This window comes from Rhinopithecus roxellana, chromosome 11 (assembly GCF_007565055.1).
Source record: "Rhinopithecus roxellana isolate Shanxi Qingling chromosome 11, ASM756505v1, whole genome shotgun sequence".
Classification (NCBI taxonomy): Eukaryota; Metazoa; Chordata; class Mammalia; order Primates; family Cercopithecidae; genus Rhinopithecus; species Rhinopithecus roxellana.
The window spans coordinates 35291023-35317559 of record NC_044559.1 but is presented as its reverse complement, the minus strand read 5'-3'; the positions used below and the strand labels follow the sequence as shown (position 1 = coordinate 35317559).

Sequence of the window (26537 nt, the reverse complement as noted above, 5' to 3'; positions counted from 1 at the left end):
CCAATGGGCAAAGATGTAGCTGATTCAAACACTGCCCTGGCCCCCCAGAGAGGGAGAGTAGCAGGGTCACTGGACTCCGGACAGAGGTGCTGAATGGCAGATAGTCTAAAGAAAGTGCCCAGGAATGGTGTGGGGAGTGTTTGGGAGGGATGGGCTGGCGGCCGGGCAGCAGATGCTCTTGGGTGCCTGGGCTCCAATCCTGAAGAACCCAGCATCCCACAGCCTCCCTGATTGGAATTCATCTTGATCCTCTTGCCTCACTCAGCCCCCATAATGTGGAAACTGGTGCTCAGAGGAACCAAACTACCAAATCAATATCACAAGTGCAGACCACTGCCCTGCAGGGTCAGCACTTGGTTCACTCACCAGCCTTCCAGAATGCCTGTGACCCTGCCACCGGTGCTCGCCCTGGGTGCCTGGGCTGTGTGTTAAGGGATGCTGATACCGAGTAGCTGTACCTCTCCCTGTTCTCCCATGGCTATGTCCTCGGCTCCCTCCCAGGTCTGCTTCAATCCCCGTCACAGTCTCCATGGCGGGGCCCCAAAGTGCTATCCTCCCCGCAGCTCAGGGGTGGGGGCCTTCATCTCCACCCAGGGCGAGCCCAGACCTTGCAGACCAACCTGTAGAAGGGACAGTGTGCAGCCAGCACCGCAGGGGTCCGCCGTGATCCTCTCCAGCACGGGGCATTGCCGGCGAACTCCCGGACCATCTCCAGCGTCCTGCGCTCACAGGGGTGCGCTTCCACCCTGCAGTCTGTCCACAACACACACCCGCATCCATGGAGGAGACAGGGTTCCACTTCCTCCTGCCACACACGCTCCCCCAGCAGCTGCTCCTGCTCCTGGGAGTTTCCACCACACCCCCAGGCTGGCCACCTTCTGCTCTCTCAGGTCAGGGCACATCTCCAGGTGAGCGGCCCTGCTCTGCCTGTTCAGCAGGGCATCCAGTCTCTAAGCATCTCCTCTGCTGGGCCCCACCCGACACAGCTTTTACATAATGTGCACCCATGTACATTCCACATAATGGCATCACTCTGGCTCCTGGGTGGACCCTGACAAGGACAATTAGAATGCAGGGATCTTGGGGGCGGAGCAAGATGGCCGAATAGGAATAGCTCCAGTCTCCAACTCCCAGCGCGAGTGACACAGAAGACCGGTGATTTCTGCATTTTCAACTGAGGTACTGGGGTCATCTCGCTAGGGAGTGCCGGACAATCGGTGCTGGTCAGCTGCTGCAGCCCGACCAGCGAGAGCTGAAGCAGGGCGAGGCACCGCCTCACCTGGGAAGTGCAAGGGGGAAGGGAATCCCTTTTCGTAGCCAGGGGAACTGAGACACACAACACCTGGAAAATCGGGTAACTCCCACCCCAATACTGTGCTTTAAGCAAACGGGCACACCAGGAGAATATATCCCACACCTGGCCGGGAGGGTCCCACGCCCACAGAGCCTCCCTCATTGCTAACACAGCAGTCTGCAGCGATCTATCCGCAAGGCAGCAGCGAGGCTGGGGGAGGGGCACCCGCCATTGCTGAGGCTTAAGTAGGTAAACAAAGCCGCTGGGAAGCTCGAACTGGGTGGAGCTCACAGCAGCTCAAGGAAACCTGCCTGTCTCTGTAGACTCCACCTCTGGGGACAGGGCACAGCTAAAAAAACAACAGGGGAAGCAGCAGAGGCCTGTGCAGACGCAAATGACTCTGTCTGACAGCTTTGAAGAGAGCAGTGGATCTCCCAACACGGAGGTTGAGATCTGAGAACGGACAGACTGCCTGCTCACGTGGGTCCCTGACCCCTGAGTAGCCTAACTGGGAGACATCCCCCACTAGGGGCAGTCTGACACCCCACACCTCACAGGGTGGAGTACACCCCTGAGAGGAAGCTTCCAAAGGAAGAATCAGACAGGTACACTCGCTGTTCAGCAGTATTCTATCTTCTGCAACCTCTGCTGCTCATACCCAGGCAAACAGGGTCTGGAGTGGACCTCAAGCAATCTCCAACAGACCTATAGCTGAGGGTCCTGACTGGCAGAAGGAAAACTATCAAACAGGAAGGACACCTATACCAAAACCCCATCAGTACGTCACCATCATCAAAGACCAGAGACAGATAAAACCACAAAGATGGGGAAAAAGCAGGGCAGAAAAGCTGGAAATTCAAAAAATAAGAGCGCATCTCCCCCTGCAAAGGAGCGCAGCCCATCGCCAGCAACGGATCAAAGCTGGTCAGAGAATGACTTTGACAAGATGAGAGAAGAAGGCTTCAGTCCATCAAACTTCTCAGAGCTAAAGGAGGAATTACGTACCCAGTGCAAAGAAACTAAAAATCTTGAAAAAAGAGTGGAAGAATTGACAGCTAGACTAATTAATGCAGAGAAGGTCATAAACGAAATGACAGAGATGAAAACCATGACACAAGAAATACGTGACAAATGCACAAGCTTCAGTAACCGACTCGATCAACTGGAAGAAAGAGTATCAGCAATTGAGGATAAAATGAATGAAATGAAGCGAGAAGAGAAACCAAAAGAAAAAAGAAGAAAAAGAAATGAACAAAGCCTGCAAGAAGTATGGGATTATATAAAAAGACCAAATCTACGTCTGATTGGGGTGCCTGAAAGTGAGGGGGAAAATGGAACCAAGTTGGAAAACACTCTTCAGGATATCATCCAGGAGAACTTCCCCAACCTAGTAGGGCAGGGCAACATTCAAATTCAGGAAATACAGAGAACGCCGTAAAGATACTCCTCCAGAAGAGCAACTCCAAGACATATAATTGCCAGATTCACCAAAGTTGAAATGAAGGAAAATATCTTAAGGGCAGCCAGAGAGAAAGGTCGGGTTACCCACAAAAGGAAGCCCATCAGACTAACAGCAGATCTCTCAGCAGAAACTCTACAAGCCAGAAGAGAGTGGGGGCCAATATTCAACGTTCTTAAAGAAAAGAATTTTAAACCCAGAATTTCATATCCAGCCAAACTAAGTTTCATAAGTGAAGGAGAAATAAAATCCTTTACAGATAAGCAAATGCTTAGAGATTTTGTCACCACCAGGCCTGCCTTACAAGAGACCCTGAAGGAAGCCCTAAACATGGAAAGGAACAACCGGTACCAGCCATTGCAAAAACATGCCAAAATGTAAAGACCATCGAGGCTAGGAAGAAACTGCATCAACTAACGAGCAAAATAACCAGTTAATATCATAATGGCAGGATCAAGTTCACACATAACAATATTAACCTTAAATGTAAATGGACTAAATGCTCCAATTAAAAGACACAGACTGGCAAACTGGATAGAGTCAAGACCCATCAGTCTGCTGTATTCAGGAGACCCATCTCACAGGCAGAGACATACATAGGCTCAAAATAAAGGGATGGAGGAAGATCTACCAAGCAAATGGAGAACAAAAAAAAAGCAGGGGTTGCAATCCTAGTCTCTGATAAAACAGACTTTAAACCAACAAAGATCAAAAGAGACAAAGAAAGCCATTACATAATGGTAAAGGGATCAATTCAACAGGAAGAGCTAACTATCCTAAATATATATGCACCCAATACAGGAGCACCCAGATTCATAAAGCAAGTCCTTAGAGACTTACAAAGAGACTTAGACTCCCATACAATAATAATGGGAGACTTCAACACTCCACTGTCAACATTAGACAGATCAACGAGACAGAAAGTTAACAAGGATATCCAGGAATTGAACTCATCTCTGCACCAAGCGGACCTAATAGACATCTATAGAACTCTCCACCCCAAATCAACAGAATATACATTCTTCTCAGCACCACATCGCACTTATTACAAAATTGACCACATAATTGGAAGTAAAGCACTCCTCAGCAAATGTAAAAGAACAGAAATTATAACAAACTGTCTCTCAGACCACAGTGCAATCAAACTAGAACTCAGGACTAAGAAACTCAATCAAAACCGCTCAACTACATGGAAACTGAACAACCTGCTCCTGAATGACTACTGGGTACATAACGAAATGAAAGCAGAAATAAAGATGTTCTTTGAAACCAATGAGAACAAAGATACAACATACCAGAATCTCTGGGACACATTTAAAGCAGTGTGTAGAGGGAAATTTATAGCACTAAATGCCCACAAGAGAAAGCAGGAAAGATCTAAAATTGACACTCTAACATCACAATTAAAAGAAGTAGAGAGGCAAGAGCAAACACATTCAAAAGCTAGCAGAAGGCAAGAAATAACTAAGATCAGAGCAGAACTGAAGGAGATAGAGACACAAAAAACCCTCCAAAAAATCAATGAATCCAGGAGTTGGTTTTTTGAAAAGATCAACAAAATTGACAGACCGCTAGCAAGACTAATAAACAAGAAAAGAGAGAGGAATCAAATAGATGCAATAAAAAATGGTAAAGGGGATATCACCACCGACCCCACAGAAATACAAACTACCATCAGAGAATACTATAAACACCTCTACGCAAATCAACTAGAAAATCTAGAAGAAATGGATAATTTCCTGGACACTTACACTCTCCCAAGACTAAACCAGGAAGAAGTTGAATCCCTGAATAGACCAATAGCAGGCTCTGAAATTGAGGCAACAATTAATAGCCTACCCACCAAAAAAAGTCCAGGACCAGATGGATTCACAGCTGAATTCTACCAGAGGTACAAGGAGGAGCTGGTACCACTCCTTCTGAAACTATTCCAATCAATAGAAAAAGAGGGAATCCTCCCTAACTCTTTTTATGAGGCCAACATCATCCTGATACCAAAGCCTGGCAGAGACACAACAAAAAAAGAGAATTTTAGACCAATATCCCTGATGAACATCGATGCAAAAATCCTCAATAAAATACTGGCAAACCGGATTCAGCAGCACATCAAAAAGCTTATCCACCATGATCAAGTGGGCTTCATCCCTGGGATGCAAGGCTGGTTCAACATTCGCAAATCAATAAACGTAATCCAGCATATAAACAGAACCAAAGACAAGAACCACATGATTATCTCAATAGATGCAGAAAAGGCTTTTGACAAAATTCAACAGCCCTTCATGCTAAAAACGCTCAATAAATTCGGTATTGATGGAACGTACCTCAAAATAATAAGAGCTATTTATGACAAACCCACAGCCAATATCATACTGAATGGGCAAAAACTGGAAAAATTCCCTTTGAAAACTGGCACAAGACAGGGATGCCCTCTCTCACCACTCCTATTCAACATAGTGTTGGAAGTTCTGGCTAGAGCAATCAGGCAAGAGAAAGAAATCAAGGTATCCAGTTAGGAAAAGAAGAAGTCAAATTGTCCCTGTTTGCAGAAGACATGATTGTATATTTAGAAAACCCCATCTTCTCAGCCCAAAATCTCCTTAAGCTGATAAGCAACTTCAGCAAAGTCTCAGGATACAAAATTAATGTGCAAAAATCACAAGCATTCTTATACACCAGTAACAGACAAGCAGAGAGCCAAATCAGGAATGAACTTCCATTCACAATTGCTTCAAAGAGAATAAAATACCTACGAATCCAACTTACAAGGGATGTAAAGGACCTCTTCGAGGAGAACTACAAACCACTGCTCAGTGAAATAAAAGAGGACACAAACAAATGGAAGAACATACCATGCTCATGGATAGGAAGAATCAATATCGTGAAAATGGCCATACTGCCCAAGGTTATTTATAGATTCAATGCCATCCCCATCAAGCTACCAATGAGTTTCTTCACAGAATTGGAAAAAACTGCTTTAAAGTTCATATGGAACCAAAAAAGAGCCCGCATTGCCAAGACAATCCTAAGTCAAAAGGACAAAGCTGGAGGCGTCACGCTACCTGACTTCAAACTATACTACAAGGCTACAGTAACCAAAACAGCATGGTACTGGTACCAAAACAGAGATATAGACCAATGGAACAGAACAGAGTCCTCGGAAATAATACCACACATCTACAGCCATCTGATCTTTGACAAACCTGACAAAAACAAGAAATGGGGAAAGGATTCCCTATTTAATAAATGGTGCTGGGAAAATTGGCTAGCCATAAGTAGAAAGCTGAAACTGGATCCTTTCCTTACTCCTTATACGAAGATTAATTCAAGATGGATTAGAGACTTAAATGTTAGACCTAATACCATAAAAACCCTAGAAGAAAATCTAGGTAGTACCATTCAGGACATAGGCATGGGCAAGGACTTCATGTCTAAAACACCAAAAGCAACGGCAGCAAAAGCCAAAATTGACAAATGGGATCTACTTAAACTAAAGAGCTTCTGCAGAGCAAAAGAAACTACCATCAGAGTGAACAGGCAACCTACAGAATGGGAGAAAATTTTTGCAATCTACTCATCTGACAAAGGGCTAATATCCAGAATCTACAAAGAACTCAAACAAATATACAAGAAAAAAGAAACAACCCCATCAAAAAGTGGGGAAAGGATATGAACAGACATTTCTCCAAAGAAGACATTCATACAGCCAACAGACACATGAAAAAATGCTCATCATCACTCGCCATCAGAGAAATGCAAATCAAAACCACAATGAGATACCATCTCACACCAGTTAGAATGGCAATCATTAAAAAATCAGGAAACAACAGGTGTTGGAGAGGATGTGGAGAAATAGGAACACTTTTACACTGTTGGTGGGATTGTAAACTAGTTCAACCATTATGGAAAACAGTATGGCAATTCCTCAAGGATCTAGAACTAGATGTACCATATGACCCAGCCATCCCACTGCTGGGTATATACCCAAAGGATTATAAATTATTCTACTACAAAGACACATGCACACGTATGTTTATTGCGGCACTATTCACAATAGCAAAGACTTGGAATCAACCCAAATGTCCATCTGTGACAGACTGGATTAAGAAAATGTGGCACATATACACCATGGAATACCATGCAGCCATAAAAAAGGATGAGTTTGCGTCCTTTGTAGGGACATGGATGCAGCTGGAAACCATCATTCTTAGCAAACTATCACAAGAACAGAAAACCAAACACCGCATGTTCTCACTCATAGGTGGGAACTGAACAATGAGGAAACTTGGACTCGGGAAGGGGAACATCACACACTGGGGCCTATCATGGGGAGGGGGGAGGGGGGAGGGATTGCATTGGGAGTTATAGCTGATATAAATGATGACTTGATGGGTGCTGACGAGTTGATGGGTGCAGCACACCAACATGGCACAAGTATACATATGTAACAAACCTGCACGTTATGCACATGTACCCTAGAACTTAAAGTATAATAAAAAAATAAAAAAAAAAAAGAATGCAGGGATCTTGCACCAAGCAGAAAGCCTCCTTGTGCTCCTCTGTGTGGACCAAGGCAGGGGGAGGAGACTTGGCTCTGTCTCTTGAGCAGGGGACAGGGAACCTACTACGTCTGAGTCTCAAGCCCTGGGCCTCTCTACCTCCGTGAAGACAAGCTCGGGGCTCCTAGCTGGGAAACCCACAGGGCAGGGCACAGGGAGACAGCAGAGTGCCCAGGGTGGAGGCTGCCGGTCTTTCTCTTGCCTGCCCTCCCTCCCTGGGAGGCTCCTGGGTCCTGACCTCTTGCCTCAGGGGGCCCTCCCCGACCCCACATGGCACTTCCACTCCCTCCAGGCTGGAAGGTCTTACCTGGCGTGGTGCTGGAGCAGATGGCAGAGTTGCTGAGGGTGCTGAAGAGGCCGTTGGTGGCGTCCTCCACCTGCTCAGCCAACAGCACATGCTGCTCTCTCGGCTCGCTGGCCAGGGCATGCAGCTCCTCCCACCTGTGCCAAGGGGTTGTGACAGTTTGTGGCCCTGTACCCACCCTTCTCCTGCCCACTCATCTCCTAGGCCATGGGTTCCTTGTGGATGGCAGCACAGATTTAGTGTCTGGTTTTGTCAGACCCATAGCTGGTGAGGAAAACAGTTAACCAGAAAGGAAATGAAAGAAAGTGGTTCTAGGTGACAGCAAGTAAAGAACAAGCAAGCATAGCTGGTAACAGAATGGATCTGTAGCCTCCTCTCTTCTAGGAAAGCCTATTTGCCCAGCAGCTAGACAAATGGGGTAAAGGGGAGTGGCCAGCCAGACTCCCCCTCCCCTGGCCCCAAGAGTGGGCTCTGCCTCAGGTTGATTAGAGTATTTTCTTGGATTGTTAAACTGTGGAAAGGGGTCTTTTCTCTCCAGGGAGGAGCTCTGAAGACGTGAGCTGGGCGCCATCCGCAGCTCCAGTTCCAGCTTCCTAAGAAAGTCAGCGTAAGAGAGGAGGCAACAGGCAGAGAACAGCAGAGATGTGTGGAAGAATCTGGATCACACTGAAGTCCCTGGCTCCTGCCCACCCCGAGGGACCCCCATCCCACCCAGTGAATGAGATGACTCCATGAATTTCCATTTTTGCCCAAATAAATTTCAGCAGAATTTCTGGCACTTACAACCAAGTGTTCAAACAAAACCAAAGTCAATGCAAATGCTTAGGCTCCCAAAGATTGAAGCTTCCTGTGCCCTGGAGCCAAAATGGCAAAGTGAGGAAAAGACAGATCCCGGGAAGGACCCGGACAGCTCTTCCCGTCCCCTCCCTTCCCATGGCCATGACACGATCCCCAGGCTGACCACCTGAGGGCTTGTTCCAGGGTGACCGAGGCTCTTACCTGGGAAACCTGACCCCCACAGCAAACACAGTGACACCCTTTTCCTTCAGCTGCTTGGCTGGCAGTGCCACATGTCCCTGGGACTTCCCATCAGTGACAATGACAAGGATCTGGGGCACAGAGGCATTTCTGCCTCCAGGGAACCCTCTGTTCAGAAGGTATTTCAGAGCAAGTCCCGTCTCCGTGCGCCCTCCTCTGTGTACACCCAGAAGGAAAAAAGAAAGAAGCAAAGTGAGTGATGCAAAGAGGTGAAGTTGGGATGAGAGCCTGAAATTGATGGGCTCTTCCATTATTAGCAAAAGGTCACCTTCTCCTAGCAGAGGCTCAAAGTGATAGTTCTACCATCTAAACCACAACAACAATGGACCGAAACTACTTTTTCCATGCACTTGAGATTCACCCTGCAAGTCTCTGTTGTATTCTGTAATAATGTCATTCTTCGTGTGTTGGGTGTGTTTATTTTCTCCTCCCTGAGTGATGACTCTGGGCCGACAGCTCTTGTCATTTGTCTGACACCTGCCTCCCATCTCCTCATCCCTGCATCATCATCTCCTTGTTACAGCTCAACATCTTGGGTTGGGAAAGCAGATAACTGAGCTTGGGAAAACTGTGTGAGGAAGGATCCATAAGAGTGAAGGACAGGGCTTCAAGGCAAAGGTGTGATGAGAGTCTTTTCTGTGATCCAGGCCTTTGTGGGCCATGTCCAAATTCAGGGTTGGGAGCTGGTAGGCTGAGCTGTCTGACCACCTCCAGATCAGGGCAGGTTACAGGGGTCCCATCTCATCGGGATGCCAGTGGTGCTCTATTTGCCATGGCTTGAGACGCTCTCATCCTCACAGCTCAGTTATAGGAACTGTTGACCAGTCCTGGAATCCCAGAGCAGTATCTCTGCTAAATCCCAAATTAGGAGACTCCTGTAAGTGTCCTGTCAGAGACAGGACTGCCAGCTTGAGTGTCAGCTGGGCAGAAAGTAATGACTCACTACAATGGATTTTAGGTTACTGAATTGTGAGTCAGTCCCTGTTGCAGCCAAACTATTCAGTGGTTTGTAGCCCGTCCAAACATGATCAACAATGTGAGGCTGATGGAATTACTGTGGTTATCAACTGTACACACAGAAAAAACCGTATGGGAACATTATTCTGAAATAGTGACTAACCACAGACTCTAGATGGGGGACACATTTACACTCAGATTGTACCAACCATAAATTAAGGCAATGCCTACCTTTAATTCAACCCTAACTATGGTCATTCTTCTAATGTGAAAACATCCAACTGACAAGAGGCATGGGCATTGCCTGCTCTGTGTGTGTGTGTGTGTGTGTGTGTGTGTGCGTGTGTGTGTGTGTGTGGTTTTTCATGCAAGTCTGACATGAGTCCTCCTGCCCAGGCATCTCTCCTGGTTGGCTCCCCTCCAAGCAGCTACTCAGGAATCCAGGCTCCTTTCATGTTGTGGTTCCACCTTCCCCTCAGTCTTCAAAATGCTCTCCATTCAGCAGGAAGACAGGCAAAGAGCGTGAAAATCGTGCTTGGGAAGGATTTATAGACCAGGCCTAGAATATTCTTCACTTTTATTGCTTTCTAACATAAGCAAGCTCTTAAAGGGCAGTTTTCTTTGCGGTGCTCCATAAAGTTAAAAAATGTCAACAAGAGCTGACAACTCCTAGAATTAACAATCTTGCCTACAATATATATATTGACATTTGCATCGGTTAAAAATTCACTTACTTGTTTTCAACCCATGAGTATTTACTGTGGATCCACTAGAGGGAAGATAGTGAAATGGAGACCAGGAAGTATAACCACGATCCTGCCCCTTAAAGAACTCCCGGTCTAGTTGAAGATACAGGATCTACAAGACAGCGAGTAAACAGGAATGCTACAAGACAGCAAGTAAACAGGAATGCAAGGATGCAAATAATAGGAATTCGGAGGAGCAGATTCATTGTGGGGTGCAGCTGTCGGGGAACAGACTTCAGAGGGGAAAGAGCTTTTAAATGGGGTCTTGGTGAATCTGCTGATGAGGAAAGGAAGGGGTTACAGGATTACTGGCTCCTGATTACAGGAAGGGGTTAAAGCAAAGACACAGGTGAGCAATACAACCTGTGTTCTGGAGCTAGTGAGCAGAGCTTGGCTTGGGCAATGGGCTTATGAAAGAAAAACAGAGCATACCAACACAGGTGAATCTTCGAAGAGGAAGACTGCACCCACGCCACTGACTCCCAAGCGCCCCTAACTCCTCTCACACCCTGCTGGATCACACATTAGATACCAAAGAGCACCAACCCAATTCTGATTCCCACTAATCCAGTTTCCTTCACCAAAGGGCTCTTATATTTAAAAAGAGTGTTCTTCCAAGGCTCCTGAGAGCAGAATGGCTTCCATTTCTAAAGGATAATATTAGTGCTGACATTTTACTTTATGTCAGACACTTCACACACACACCTGTTACTGAATGTAATCCTTACATCCGTGGTAAAAAGTACTAAACACTTAACAAACGAGGAAACTCCAGAGAACAGTGGTAACTGCTAATATTTCCCGGGCATTTAGCATGTGCCAGACACTGTGCTCAACCCATGTTTATCTATATATGTTTAGCATATTATCATGTAATTCTCGCCACAGCTCTCTAGAATAGGGGAGTCCAGAGAAGGGTCTAAACTAAGGTTATGCTACTCATGAGTGGTGAAGGCAGGACTTGAACCCAGGGCCCTCCACTTCCAAAGCCCAAGTTCTTCAACAGATAGTTACATACTCGTGAAGGCACGTGACTCTCATCTGGCTAGTGGAGGTCGGAATTGGAGTTTTAGCCCAGTCTGGTTGATTTTGAAGTTGATGCTCTTTCCTCGCCAGGAGTCAGCTCAATCTGGCCTGCTGTCCATTTTTATAAAGTTTTATTGGAAAACAGCCATACCCACTGATTTATGTACTGTCTACACAAAGAGCATTGGCCTGAAAATACATACAATTATTTACTATGCAAGCTTTTACTGAAAAAGTTTGCCATCCCCTGTTCTAAACTGTCCTGCCTAAATGCTCACAAAACTTTCTTCTCATCAAAAGCCAAGGTGCTTCGGTGGCTTTGAAGCAACCTGCACCTCTACCCACTGGCCAGTGAGCCCTATGACCTCCTGGCTATGTTCTTGGATTCTGAGGTTCTCAGCCAGGGTCCTTGCCTTCTCTCCCCAAAGCCTTCCCTCCTGTGTGGTCCATCTGATCATTACCACTCCTACAGGCTCACAGCTTTAGGAATGAAAAGAAAAAGTACTTGTTCCCCACACTCTGTTCTGTTTCTCACAGGGGTCTGCCCTTGGGCCCCTTCAGAGTTAAACTGGTTTTCCTTTCCATCTACCACCTTCAGGGGAAGGCTTGGGTTCCATCCAGATTTTGTTTTCTTATTTTTTGAGATGGAGTCTCACTCTGTCACCCAGGCTGGAGTGCCGTGGTGTACTCTCAGCTCACTGCAACCTCCATCTCCTGGGTTTAAGCGATTCTCCTGCCTCAGCCTCCCCCGAGTAGCTGCGACTACAGGCACTCACCACCATGCCCTGCTAATCTTTGTATTTTTAGTAGAGACAGGGTTTCACCATGTTGGCCAGGCTGGTCTCGAACTCCTGACCTCAGGTGATCCACCTGCCCTGGCCTCCCAGAGTGCTGGGATTACAGGCGTGAACCACCACACCTGGCCCATTCAGATTTTCTAGTGGGTCTGGGCTTCCCTCTTCACAACTACCAGCCTGTGGTTACAGAGAAATTAAATTTCAGGGACATGAGAGCCCAGGCTGCCCACTGCACAGGCCTTCACATTGCTCAGCACAGTGATACCGACGCTGTCACCCTCTCTACCTCAGCACCCCTGTGAAGGCTTTCCCACAAGAACCCTGTCTGCTGGCTTGCGACCAAGGTAAGGTGAGATTCCTCATGGCTGGACCTCTGAGACGTGAGAAGAAATCTCTCCGCCTACTCCAGGGAGCATTTCTGCCTGAGAGTCTGTTCTGAGCTCAGGGTCTACTTTCACATTTAACCAACGAGGAGACCCCACTCAGCGAATAGTGGTAATAACTGCTAATAGTTCCTGGCCACTTAGCAAGTGCCAAACGCTGTGCTCAACCTATGTTTATCTACATACGCTTAAGCATATTCTCACATAATTCTCACCACAGCTCTCTGGAATAGGAGTCCAGAGAAGGGTGTAAACTAAGGTTATGTCACTCATGAGTGGTGAAGGCAGGACCTGAACCCAGACAGGGGGGCTCTGAGGCCAGAGTCTCACCAGGATTTTTCTAATTTCTCTCAAATTGGACTAAACTAGGTTACAAGTTGAAAGTTCACAGATCAGCTACTGTCTTGGGGGTTATGACTGCCACGCATGAACTTTTGGAGAGGGGCGGTGGGAGGGCTAGAATCAAAACATTTTGCTATCAGTGCAGACAAGTAATTAAGAACATGAGTTCCAGAGGTGGAGGGGCTCAAGTATTAGTTCTGCAATATCTTAGTAGGTAAACTTGGAAAAGTTACTTGACCTGAGTCCCAGTTTCCTTCCATGTTAAAATGGAAAGAAACAGTATTGTTAGAGGATGAAATGCTGGGTCCAGCACCTCTGAGGACCTAGTGGGTGGCTGTTACCAAAATGAACCCACAGCGGCCTACTGTAAGAAGTTTATCTTTTGAGTCTAGTCTCAAATTCTAGTGTTCATAAAAATCTCTCAGGAGACTTAATGATGTGGATTTTCAGGTCCTATTCCCTGACAGTCCAAATTGGTGGGTCTGCAACCTGACCTGAGAATCTAGATTTCAAACCAGCACTCCCTCCCTCCCTCACCTACCTGCAAGTCATTCTGATGTCAGCAGGCCACAAAACAGACTATGAAAAATAATTCATAAGAGGCCAGGCACTGTGGCTCATGCCTGTCATCTCAGCATTTTGGGAGGCCAAGGTGGGCGGATCACCTGAGGTCAGGAGTTAGAGACCATCCTGGCCAACATGGTGAAACCTCATCTCTACTAAAAATACAAAAAAAAAAAAAAAATTAGCCAGGTATGGTGGCAGGGGCCTGTAATCCAGCTATCAGGAGGCTGAGGCAGGAGAATCGCTTGAACCAGGTAGGCGGAGGTTGCAGTGAGCTGATATCACCCCCACTGCATTCCAGTCTGGGTGACAGAGAAAGACCCTGTCTTAACAATAATAATAATTCATAAAAACCCAGCTTGTGCGGTGGCTCACTACTGTAATCCCAGCACTTTGGGAGGCCGAAGCGGGTGGATCACTGGAGATCAGGAGTTCAAGACCAGCCTGGTCAAGATGGTGAAACCCCATCTCTACTAAAAATACAAAAATTAGCCGGGTGTGGTGGCGGGTGCCTGTAATCCCAGCTACTCAGGAGAGTCTGAGGCAGGAGAATCACTTGAACCCGGGAGGCGGAGGTTGCAGTGAGCCGAAATCGCGTCACTGCACTCCAGCCAGGGTGAAAGTGCAAAACTCCGTCTCAAAACGAAAAGAAAGAAAAGAAACCCCACTGTAGGTACAGTGATGTTAATTACATCTTTTTTTCTCAACAACAGACAAAAATTCTGGAATCAACCTAAATGTTACCTTTTAGGAGATTAAATATATTGTGATAGCTGAACTTGGATTATTAAATAATCATTAAAAAGGATCAACGTGAAAAATAATACAGCTTTATGTAATAGCACATACCAAATAATATTAAGGAAAAACAGAGGACAAAATGCTTTGTAATTCTAACTAACCTAAAAGCCACATTTCAACGTTAATGTGGTTTGAAAGAGGCCAGGGAAGGCCATCAACAGTTTTGTGCTAAGGTAAAGCAGAGACAAAGCTATGGAGGGAGTCCAAAAAATTCAGTCACAGTAAACACAGGGTTGTGTTACTACGACATTAATGAAATGAGCAAGGCTGGGCAGCCAGCAGGCCAGAAGCTCTGTGCATTCAGGAACCAATCAGCAGCCAGGTCTTATCTTGATTTTATGTTATCGTGGGATGCAATGTTGGAAGGTTTGACTGCGATGTTTTTTAAACTTCTTGCAAAGTAGCAGTAAGGTGGCTGTCAGAGTGGTTTCTTAACTACCTCAAAACATACTTTTGGGGGATTGCGTTGGTCTGGAAAGACAAGTGTCCTGGGTTTGGGTCGAGCTGTCCTAATCAGTCAAGCATTTAACATTTCACTGTCACTCGAGGGGATGGATACCCCATTCTCCCTGATGTGATGATTACTCATTGCATGCCTGTTCCAAAACACCTCGTATACCCCATAAGTATATACACCTACTACGTACCTACAAAAGTTTAAAATTTAAAACAAAACTTCACTGTAGAAAAAGAATAAAGTGCCCCGGGAAGGTCATCACTCTCATTTGGCCCATGTTCCTCCGTTCTGATTCATAACAGCCTGTCTTCATTTTTAGTGTCCTCAGTAACCCCACAACTGGGGCCAAAAGTCAGCGCCTCCTTTCCTTGTTTGTTGTCACTTACAGTTGTCCTAGGAAACATAAGTGCTAACCATACACAGCCCCAGAAGAGCTGACCTTGTTCAGACACATAAGAAGTCTTCATTCTCCACCCTCAATGCCCTCAATCTTAGTGTGTCTCTGCATTTCATATGTTATAAATAATGCTCTCAAGCCCTTAGTTATGACCTCAACACAGCTGAAAAGCAGCTCAACTAATCATCTGGGGGGTATGGGAGAGGGAGCATGATAAGAGGTGGGAAAGGACAGCTGGGTGGGGCCTACTGGATTGGCAGTGTAACCCACTGATCCTGGCCAGGGCACCTGTTTCTTCCTCCTCTGTAAAATAAGCGATGGAAAACATACTAGATGATCTCTAATGCTCCTTGCTCCTTTTGTACCGATTCTTTGAGATTCAATTAGTTTTTCAGACAAGAGCAGAGCTGAATTTTTTGAGTCAAAGTCACTCAAATGGTCTTTGACTTTTAGCCTTAAACTTATACCAACAGTCTTTTTCCTCTGAAAATGCATACTGCATATAATGGGTAAATTTTTGTAACTACTTTATTGATATAACTTATATAACACAAAATTCACACTTTTAAAGTGTACAATTCAGTGATATTTAGTATATTCACAAAGCTGTGCAATCATCACCACTAAGTCCAAAACATATTCTTTACCCCCAAAAGAAGCCCTATACCCATTAGCAGCTGTTCCTCATTCCCGTCAGCCCCTGGCAATGACCAATCCACTTTTTAATCTTCATGGATTTGCCTATTCTAGACGCTTCATAAAAAGTAGAATCATGGCCAGGCGTGGTGGCTCACGCCTCTAATCCTAGCACTTTGGGAGGCTGAGGCAGGTGAATCACCTGAGGTCAGGAGTTCGAGACCAGCCTGGCCAACATGGCAAAACCGCGTCTCTACTAAAAATACAAAAATTTGCCAGGCGTGGTGGTGGGTGCCTCTAGTCCCAGCTACTCAGGAGGCTAAGGTAGGAGAATCGCTCGAACCTAGGAGGCGGAGGTTGCAGTGAGCTGAGATCACGCCACCGCACTCCCACCAGGGTGACAGAAGGAGACGCCATCTCAAAAAAAAAAAAAAAAAAGTGGAATCATATAGTATGTGACCTATTATGCCTGGCTTCTTTCACTTAACCTAATGTTCTTTCACTTAACCTAATGTTAAGATTTCTCCATGCTGTACCATGAATCAGTACTTCATTCATTCTTACAGTTGAGTAGTATTCCATTATTTGGATATGCCACATTTTGTTTGTACATGCATTAGTTGAGGATTTTGTATTGTTTCCGTTTTGGAGCTGCTATAAATAGCACTGGTATGAACATTAGCATACAACTGTTTTTGTGTGCACATGTTTTTAATTCTCCTGAAGTGGAATTGCTGGCTCATACGCTAAATCTATGTTTAACATTTTGAGAACTGCCAAACTTTTTTCCAATGTGGCACGCACCATTTACAAACCCAGAAGCAATGGATGAGGGCTCTACTTTATCCACAGCTTTACCAACACTTGTTTTTGTCAGTCTTTGAGCCACCGTAGTGGCTATGACATGGTAGCTCACTGAGGTTCTGATCTGCATTTCCTTAATAGTTAATGATGTTGACAATCTTTTTGTGTACTTATTGGCCATCTGTCTATCTTCTTTGGAAAAATGTCTACTTACAAGGTTTCTTTGTGAGGTGATAAAAATGTTCAAAACTTGATTAGAGTAAAAGTTGCTTAACTCTGTAAATATACTCAAAACCACTGAATTTCACATTAAATGTGTTAACTTTATGGCTATAAAATATATCTCCATAAAGCTGTTTTTAAAAAATTAGTGTGTATAACAATCACAGCGGAGGGTGGGGAGAGGCCTTTTAAAACTGCAGATTCGGCCGGGCGTGGTGGCTCACACCTGTAATCCCAGCACTTTGGGAAGCTGAGGCGGGCAGATCACGAGGTCAGGAGATCAAGACCATCCTGGCTAACACAGTGAAACCCCATCCCTACTAAAAAATACAAAAAATTAGCCGGGCATGGTGGCAGGTGCCTGTGTCCCAGCTACTTGGGAGGCTGAGGCAGGAGAATGGTGTGAACCCGAGAGGTGGAGCTTGCAGTGAGCCAAGATCACGCCACTGCACTCCAGCCTGGGCAACAGAGCAAGACTCTGTCTCAAAAAAAAAAAAAGTGCAGATTCCTGGCTGGACACAGTGGCTCACACCTGTAATCCCAGCACTTTAGGAGGGCAAGGGAGGTGGATTGCTTGAGCTCAGCAGTTCAAGACCAGCCTGGGCAACATGGCGAAACCCCATCTCTACAAAAATAGAAAAATTAGCCCAGTGTGGTGGCGCATGCCTGCAGTCCCAGCTACTTGGGAGGCTGAGGTGGGAGGATGGCTTGAGCCTGGGAGGTGGAGGTTGCAGTGAGCCAATATAGCACCACTGCACTGCAGCCTAGGCAACAGAGTGAGACTGTGCTTCAAAAACCAAGTGCAGATTCCTAAATATACCAAGAGCAGAGAGTGATTCCACAAACCTGGGAGGAAGCCCCGGCACTGTGTGTCTTTGTCAAAGATACGGAGCAAGGCTGAGACTATTCTCTGCAAGAAGCCAATTCTTGGAGGCCCCAAGGGCACAAGCCTCCAGGGGAAGAAAAGCCCAATGTGCACTAATGTATTTTGTAAACACATATTAATGAGCTCTTTCCTTTTGTACTTTCTTGCATGATGACTTGCCCCTTAATCTGTTCAAGGGCTGGGATAGATAGTCCAAGATAAAAGTCAGTGAGGGTTACTCGGACTTTCTTGAGGTCTGCAGGGCTCCCAGAGTCCCTGATGTACCCACTGTGGGGCCTCAGGTTTCCTGAGAGCAGCGACAGAACTACAGAGGCTTGCAACTGGAAAAAGGCCCTCAGAGCTCAGAGCCTTTGCAATGGGAGGAGACAGCCAAAAACGGCTCTGACCATGGACTTTGGGGGACTTCAGTGGACACTAGGACAAGTGGCAACAGGAGCCCAGCGTGGATCCAGAGACCAGAATGGCAAGGGGCAAGTCAAAGTCATTATTCTGTGAGGGCTTGTGAAGAACATTATATTTGTGTATGTATATACATGTACGTGTAAATATGTGCATATGTATATATGTATATATCTATGTATCACATGCGTATAGATTATATGTATGTAAAATATACATAAAATATGTGTATAAAAACATATGAGCATATACACATATCATATTCAGATGCACACATCAGCTAACTTATAATGTAAGTAAACATATCACTATATATATATATTTAGAGGGTGATATTGTTTGGATGTTTGTTGCCTCCAGATCTCATGTTGAACTGTAATGCAGTGTTGGAGGTGGGGCCTGGTAGAAGGTGTCTGGATCATGGGGGCGGATCCCTCATGAATGGCTTAGCACCATCCCCTTGGTGATGAGTGAATTCACATAAGATCGGGTTGTTTTAAAATGTGTGCCACCTCCTCCTCTCTCTTGCTCCTGCTCCCGCCATGTGATGCACCTGCTCCCCCTTTGCCTTCCACCATGATTGGAAGCTTCCTGAGGCCCTTACCAGGATATGTTGGCATTATGCTTCCTGTACAGCCTGCACAACCATGAGCCAATAAAAGTTTTCTTCATAATTTACCCAACCTCAGGTATTTCTTCATAGCAATGCAAGAACAGACTAACACATAAGGTGTGTATATGTATGAGCACATAACCAGACAGTCATAATTTTTAAAGCACTCTCAATAACAGAGGGGCACTTACTCTTTTTAGACCACAAAAATGAGGCTCAGAGAAGTGTGGTGAACTGTCCAAGCTGCAGTGGTCACAAGAGACAGAAATGGGGTTAAGACTCAGTGTTCCTCCTATTCCTCCAGGCTCTTAACCCCATTCGTGACCTTCAATAGCACTTTCTCCCAGGTAATTGACAACTATACATCACAGCAGCCAATTTTTTTACTTGCATTTAAATTCCTACCTGGGACATTATCATGCAATAAGGAGGGGCAGCCTTGAGAATGGAATTCGTGTGACCAACTGTGCCCAGCTGGGCTCCTGAAAGCAGCCCACAGTCCTCTCTGTGAGCCCAGAGCAGGACCAAACCCTTCAATGGAGCAATTTTAAGAGCAGCTGGCATCACCCTAACCACAGCAGTATCTGATCATACCTACTTGAAAACCATCCTCTTGATTTTTGCCTTCACTTCCTGTTGGGTTGAAAATGAATCCAAGGGGAATTCCAGATGAGGAGTGGAACTGAACTGGAACGCTCCCACTCTGACCTGCAGTAGGAGACAGTGGGCTCAGGGCCCCGAGACTGGGGTCAAGTCAAAAACATTCCTAAGAGGAAAGAAGGGGCAAGAAAGGTTAACAACCCTGCCTCCCACCCACTCAACAAACACCAGTGCCAGAGCTTTCTCCTGTCTCCCTAGGAGGAGGTTCCAAAGACCCATTTGGAGAACCTGGAAAAAAAAAACCAGCCAAATCTGTTTGTGTTCTGCACTGACGACCCCAATTCAAGCTTCTTGATTGACCTTCTGCTAGGCAGCTGAACGTTCTGGCAGCGTTCTCAGCTAAGCTTGTGCATCTTTAGGGCAGGGTCTCTGCTCACTTTTACCAACTGCCTCCCAGCTTCCAGTGCTATCTTGAGCAGTTTCATGCACTATCTCATTTAATCCACAGAGTCACTATTAACACCCACATTATGGGTGGAGAAATCCCAGTGTGGAGAATATATATGTCTGGCCCAAGGCAAATGCTTACTTGCCCAAGACTAGTAAGAAAGGCAGCCAGGCCATTGGACTTTGTGCCTATGGTCTTCCCTAAGGCCCAGTTATAACTCCTGCCTTCTCAGCAGCCAGCACAGGCCAGCAGCAAAACACTTACTGACCCAACTGGGGCTGCTGCAGAAGCTAACCACAGCCATCATCATTGATAACTCATGACTAAGCACAGCCACCCCACAACCCAGTCCTTCACTGGGTGGTCAGCCCCGCCAGACCTGCTCCTGCCAAGCTAGAGAAAGTCCAGGTCTCTAGACCATAGTCAGACTTGGAGGACAATCAGCATCCACAACTGAGACGACCAGCATTGGGGCTGAAGTTCTTCTGTAATGAAGGAGAACACTGGTGAATCCACATAGATTTTGTGTCCTAATTGAGGAGGCCATAGGAGATCCAATGCCTTGCAAAACTGGAGAAAGGAAACTGAGTAAAGTCGCTCTCTGCATCCTTAAAGCACTAGCATGTCTTGAGCAGAGAAGGCTACAAACATTCAGGTTTCCTCCCAAGGGCCCAAGGCCTGCACCTAATCATTGGTTCTCCAAAACCCCTGGAGAAACAACATTCTCTGTTACTATTCCCAAAACTAACCCTAGTTCTGGCCAAGAGTGCAAATGGGCCAAGTGAGTCATGTTTAAGCAATGATGCTGCCCTCTGCTCCTCACTTGAATTCCCTCACTGCCGTTCCCTTGACAGGCCTGGGACTTGGGAGTGATGGAAACGCCCTGCCACACCAGGCCAGCGGCATCTGCTCCGGATCAGCTGGGTGGGGTTCCCTTTTGCAGGCAGGGTGCTCTGGGCAGGAGCTCTTCGGCACCTCAAGCAGAATGAAATCTCAGTCTTTAGTGGGCACATGGGGGAGACGGACACAGGAAGACAGACCAGTAGGTGATCCCGGGAAGAAGCTTCTGGGAAGGAGCACTTCCTAGGTTTTCCTTGAAGTTAGTGTGTGATTAAAAAGGGGCATCTCAAACCAGGGGGAAAAGATGATCTAGTCAGTCAATGATATTGGGACAACTGAAGAGCAATCTACAAAAAATAAAGGATAAACTGCAAATGAATTCAAGATTTTGGGGTGAAAAATCTAAACATGAAATTTCTAGAAAACCTCAGGAGAATTTCTAAAATTTCAATGTGTAAAAAGACCTTACTTTCTATTACTTAAAAGCCAGAAGCCATAAAGGAAAGACTGATAAATGTGACTGCACGAAAGAAAAAACAACTTCTGCGGGATGAAACATACCTTAACAGAATAAAAAAATAAAGACAAAATGGAAAAATTATGTGCAATTCATGTTAAAGGGTTAGCTTCCTCAATATATAAAAAAATGAGAATCAACCTACAAAAGACCAACAATCCAACAGAAAATGGGCAAAGGATTTGAACAGAGATCACAGAACAGGAAATACAAATAACTCTTTAATGGAAAGATATCTGGCCTCACCATAATGAAACAGCATTTTTCCCCATCCATTTAGCAAAAAACCATATACAATGTTTCCAGGGTGAAACGAGCATTCTCAAACATTGCTTGTAGAAATGTAAATTGGTACAGCATCCATGGAGGGCAATTTAATATTTATTGAAAATTTAAAAAAAGAAAATTAAAAAAATGCATAGGGCTACTGGAAATGTATCCTACTTGTACGTGTGAAATGATGTTATTTACAAGATCACAGTATATTTGTAACAGCAAATATCCATCAATAGGGGTTAATTAGACCTTGATAAATCCTTATGATGAAACATTTTAATGACCTGTAAAAAAAAATTATACCTGTATACAGATATGAAAAGATTTCCAAGAAAATGTGAGGAGAAAAAAGGCATGAGAGAACAATGTGTGGTAGGCTACCCTTTGTGTAATAAGGGAGAAAGAAGAATATTTATTCATATTGCCTGTATTTGCACAAAGTGATTCTGGAAGAGACTCAAGAACACAAGTTGAGGGACAGGCCAAATGGAAAATGTGTGGGTGAAAGGGAGACTTTTCACTGTACATCTTTTTATTGAACCCATGTGAATGAATTACTTAGTTGAAAAAATAACCTCCCCTGAGACCAACAGCTGGGTATGTTTACTTGAGTTAAACAGGAAGAAATATAACTTCAAAACAAGAAGGAAGCAGCTTAAGCCAGTAGTTAAAGCATTTTGTTTAATTGGTGGTTTGGGAACAAAATAGTTGCCTTTTATCTTCAGTTTACTGTACGCTCAGAAACAGGCCCGCCCAGCTATCTTACCAGCCATAATCACTCTGCCCCAGTCACTACATTAGAGCCAGGAAGTGAACCTCTCAGCTTTTAAGTGTTAAGAGGAAGACTTCAAACACCTTAAATCCACCTTAACAACACAGCATCCATAAAAGTCTTAATTTACAGCTACTTGACATTTCTTCTTGAAAACTAAAGTTAAAGCAAGTAAAACATGGCACAAATGAAATCCCTTGTACACGGAGATAACAAAAAGAGAATACAAAAAAAAAAAAAAAAAAAAAAAAAAAAAAAAGCAGCAGCAAAAACATAAAGCCTGAAGCCACAAGTCAGACTAAACCATCTTAAATCGCCCTCATTCAAAAACCCTTCTGCAGCATGCCAAGGGGTCTACCTGACCTTGGGGGTCAAGACACTAATTCACTCACCCAAGTAAACAATTCCTCTGCTTCTCAAGTCTTGCTGCGAGAAAGCTTTTCTCAGGTTAAGCCTGAATCTAACTCCCTGAACACCCAGATTCTACCCTTAAAAAACAGAGCCATTGTCTGCTCTCTTTCACATGAAAATGATCCTCAGGTTCCCTCATTCATAGAGGTTTCCAGGCCTCTAGCTGTCCTGGCTCCCTCATGGGCACTGACTGGCCCATGTCTAACCAAGAAATCAGCCCCCAGAACCCAATGACACTTTCTAGATGTGGTCCAGCAACGCCCAGATTAAATTCCCCGAACTCTGGGATCTGCTCCCAATAGCATCAGCCAGGAAATTTCTTGTCATGGTTTTCTTACACCACTCCCACACACACACACACACACACACACAGACTGCCACACTGTTGGCCATTTGCTGTGTGATAGCAAGGTGTGAATTTTGAGGGCTAAGACAAATGGACTAATGGAGCAAGTCCTGGGCTGAGAGTCGAGTCCCAGTTCTTCCACACTTAGCTCTCTCCTGAGGTTGCTGTGTGACCCTCGACAGTCACTTAGCCTCTCTGAGTCTGTTCCCTCATCTGTGAAACACACGCTAAGAATCCATAGGACCCTACATTTCCAACTAGCCAACCCCAGGGTCTCCAGGCTACTCATTTCAGGACACACTACATCAATGCCAAGGTCAACAGTGTTTAACTCTTCATGCTACTTCTCTTTATGTTATTCCTCCCCGACTAACTAGTGACACTTTATAAGGAACTCTTTTAAAACAGGGTCCTGTGCAGAGGGTGGTGGGGAAATGGCACTTTTTGGCCCGGCCCTTTCAGGGTCTATGCTGGTTTAACATCATGGTTAGAAAACTTCTGGGCTGCTTGTGCTTAGATTGAATGAAGCTGCTATGGAGTCCTCAGGCACAAGACGGTCTAAGGTCCAGGGAGTGTGCTCCAGCTAATAAAACGACACACCATTCTGCAGAAAATCTGGCCCTCATTAAAAGTCATGTATTCTCCTAAATCCTAGAGGTTTTACTAGGATTAATCTAGGAATTTTATCTTGGAAAACCACTTCCTTCCTCAACCTGTATACAACTGGTCTCTCATCCAAGTAATGACAGCTTTTCCAGGCTACATCCTCTCAATCTTTTTTTTTTTTTTTGAGATGGAGTTTCACTCTGTCACCCAGGCTGGAGTGCAGTGGTGCGATCTCAGCTCACTGCAAGCTCTGCCTCCTGGGTTCAAGCGATTTTCCTGCCTCAGCCTCTCAAGTAGCTGGGACTACAGGCACGTGCCACCATGTCCGGCTAATTTTTTGTATTTTTAGTAGAGACAGGGTTTCACCATGTTAGCCAGGATGGTCTCGATCTCCTGACCTCGTGATCCGCCTGCCTCGGCCTCCCAAAGTGCTGGGGGCGTGACCCACCGTGCCCGGCCTCTCTTAATTTTTAAGTTGACTTTTGAGTAGGTTCACATGATTCAAAATCCAGAAAATATTTAAGACTGTATTGATGAGTCTGTATTGATGAGTCTCCCTCTGGCCTTGTGCTGTCAACTCACTTCCCAACCTCCCCCTTAACGAAAACCACTGTTCTCAGCCTCTTAATAAACCATCCAGAGTATAAACAGATACAGGAAAATATAAAGATAGATTTTCATTCATCCCCCCTTATCTTTTACATAGAAAGTAACATACACAGCATTTGCACCTTACTTTGACACTTCGCTTGTTCTGGTGTTTTCCCATATCAGAGAGCTTCCTCACTCACTCTCTGGAGCTGGCTAGTATTTCAATATATGAATGCATCATAATGGATTTATCTGTCCCCCTCAATGTACGTCTGGATTGCCTGAAATCTTTTACAGTTTATACATATAATGCTGCAATGAATAACTCTGTATGGGTACTATTTTGCATGGGCGTGTGTATTGTAGAATAAATTCCTTGATGTTGAATTGCTGGGTTAAAGGATCCAAGCCTTTGTAACTGGGATGAATACTATTCGACTCCCCCCCGGAGGCTGCACCATTTCACACTCTACCAGCAGTGTATGAGAACACCAGTTTCTTTCAAGATTTGCCAGTGAAGCATGTCACCAAATTCAGGATTTTTTTTGCTAACCCAGTAAGTGAAAAACTGTATGTTAGGCAGACGGTTTGCTGACCCTCTGAGTGAGTGAGGTTGGGTTTCTTTTCGTATGCCTAAAGGCCTTGCGTGTTTCATTTTCTGGGAATTGTCTGTGTTCCTTGCCCATTTTTCTGTTGGATTGTTTAAAAAAAAAAAAAAAAAAAAAAACCCTTTTAGAAATGAGAGCCACCACAGCTACCACACTCTGCTACATTTAAGACCTACTATTTGAAGAATAAGAAATGAGGATACTGTCTGGATCCACTCAAGCAGGAGTAGTTTCTCTCAAGTGCAAGAGAGGGTAGGAGCTGTGCTTCATGTTCAGTCTGCTGAGGTAGTAACAGCTTTAGTCTGCTTAGCATGCTTTCCCTTTCCCACTGTTCTGCAAACACAACCCAATCTCTCTTTCTAGAAGAAAGTCAAATCCACTCCCTACCCGCAAAACATGGCAGAGCTTTTGACTGAGGTCTGGCCAGAAACTCTCTTCCCTCTGACTGCTGTGATTGGTCAGTGGATTATCATGTGACCTAGGCCTGCCCAATCAGAGCCCTCCCTGGGGCTCTGACCAGCTCTATAGAGAAAAAAGTCCCCTTAATTTTTACTGGGGTCACTAGCTTGAGGAACAATGCAGGACAACTTGGCTATGTCTGGAAAACCTATCTGGGAAGGAAGTTAACCAAAAGAAAATAAAATTGAGAGAAGGAAAAAAAAGAGAGAGAGAGAGAAAGATGCCTTATAGCCTCAACTCAGCCCTGGGACCCCAACATGCCAGGAACCAGGATTCAGCCCCTTGGTCTTCCCAGCTCCACAAGCCAGTAGATGCCTCCTCTGCTTGAGACCAGGTTTCTGTCCCTTATCACAGAAGACGCCCTAACACAAACATCTACAAAGACTTGCACTCACCCTCTCGGTGCTGATGTCCAGAGCGTCACAGACTGTGATGGCAAAGTGCTTGGACCTTTCAAAGCTCCCTTTCCCGACGCTGTTAGACCCATCTAACAGAAACAGGATGTCCACTGCAGCGGAGCACCACATCACTAGGGAGAGCGGGACAGACAGATGACAACCGGTAGCAAGTGGGTCTCACTTCCGAAGCAGAGTGAAGGCATAAACAGCCTTGTGATGGGCCAGGCTGCTGCCCCTCTTAGCATGAAAGGGGAGAACTAACCTGCAGAAGGCGGCCCTCCTCTGAAGCAGGAAGCACAGGCACCACGGGTGTGATGCCCACAAATGGGCCCTTACATGAAAGCCTTTGTGTTATAATAATGGAAGAACCTAGTTCAACAATGCCAATTAAGCTCTATGAGGGGGTCTACTGGGCCAGTGAGCAGCACTGAAAAGGCTTGGTCCCAGGCCTTGGAGGGCCACAATCTAGTGTGGACACGGGCACCCCGATATGTGAGGCCATATTACCCAAGAGTTCAGTAGCAGTAACAGCAGTCATGTGGAGGGATACTGATTAAGGTGGAAAAGGAAGGAATATGGTGGGAGATGGGCATGGCAGGTAGTCACTCCATCACCTGGTGAGCAGATAACAGAAAACCTTGAGGCACAGGCCAAGTAATTCAATAATAAAGATTTACTAAGGCTGGGCATGGTGGCTCACACCTGGAATCTCAGTACTTTGGGAGGCCAAGGTGGGCAGATTGCTTGAGTTCAGAAGTTCAAGATCAGCCTGGTAACATGACGAAACCCCGTCTCTACTAAAAACACAAAAAGTAGCTGGGCATGATGCATGCCTATGGTCCCAGCTACTTGGGAAGCTGAGGCAGGAGGATCGCTTGAGCCCAGGAGGTCGAGGTTACAGTGAGCTGAGATTGTGCCATTGCACAGCAGATCCTGGGCAACAAGAGCAAGACCCTGTCTTTAAAACAAAACAAAAAAAGGTTT

General features: G+C 45.5%; 1 protein-coding gene across 2 annotated transcripts in view; it reads right to left on the bottom strand.

Annotated features, from left to right (window-relative positions):
- The window catches only part of VWA2 (von Willebrand factor A domain containing 2), a 56894-nt gene that overhangs the window by 11971 nt on the left and 18386 nt on the right, over nucleotides 1-26537 (bottom strand). For both annotated transcript variants that reach the window (XM_030941326.1, XM_010363211.2), the window contains 5 exons: nucleotides 25551-25684; nucleotides 19280-19389; nucleotides 8613-8807; nucleotides 7617-7750; nucleotides 621-753 (listed from right to left, as the gene is read on the bottom strand). In XM_030941326.1, the coding sequence (XP_030797186.1) occupies nucleotides 621-753; nucleotides 7617-7750; nucleotides 8613-8807; nucleotides 19280-19389; nucleotides 25551-25684 (706 nt within the window). The remainder of the gene's footprint in view (nucleotides 1-620; nucleotides 754-7616; nucleotides 7751-8612; nucleotides 8808-19279; nucleotides 19390-25550; nucleotides 25685-26537) is intronic.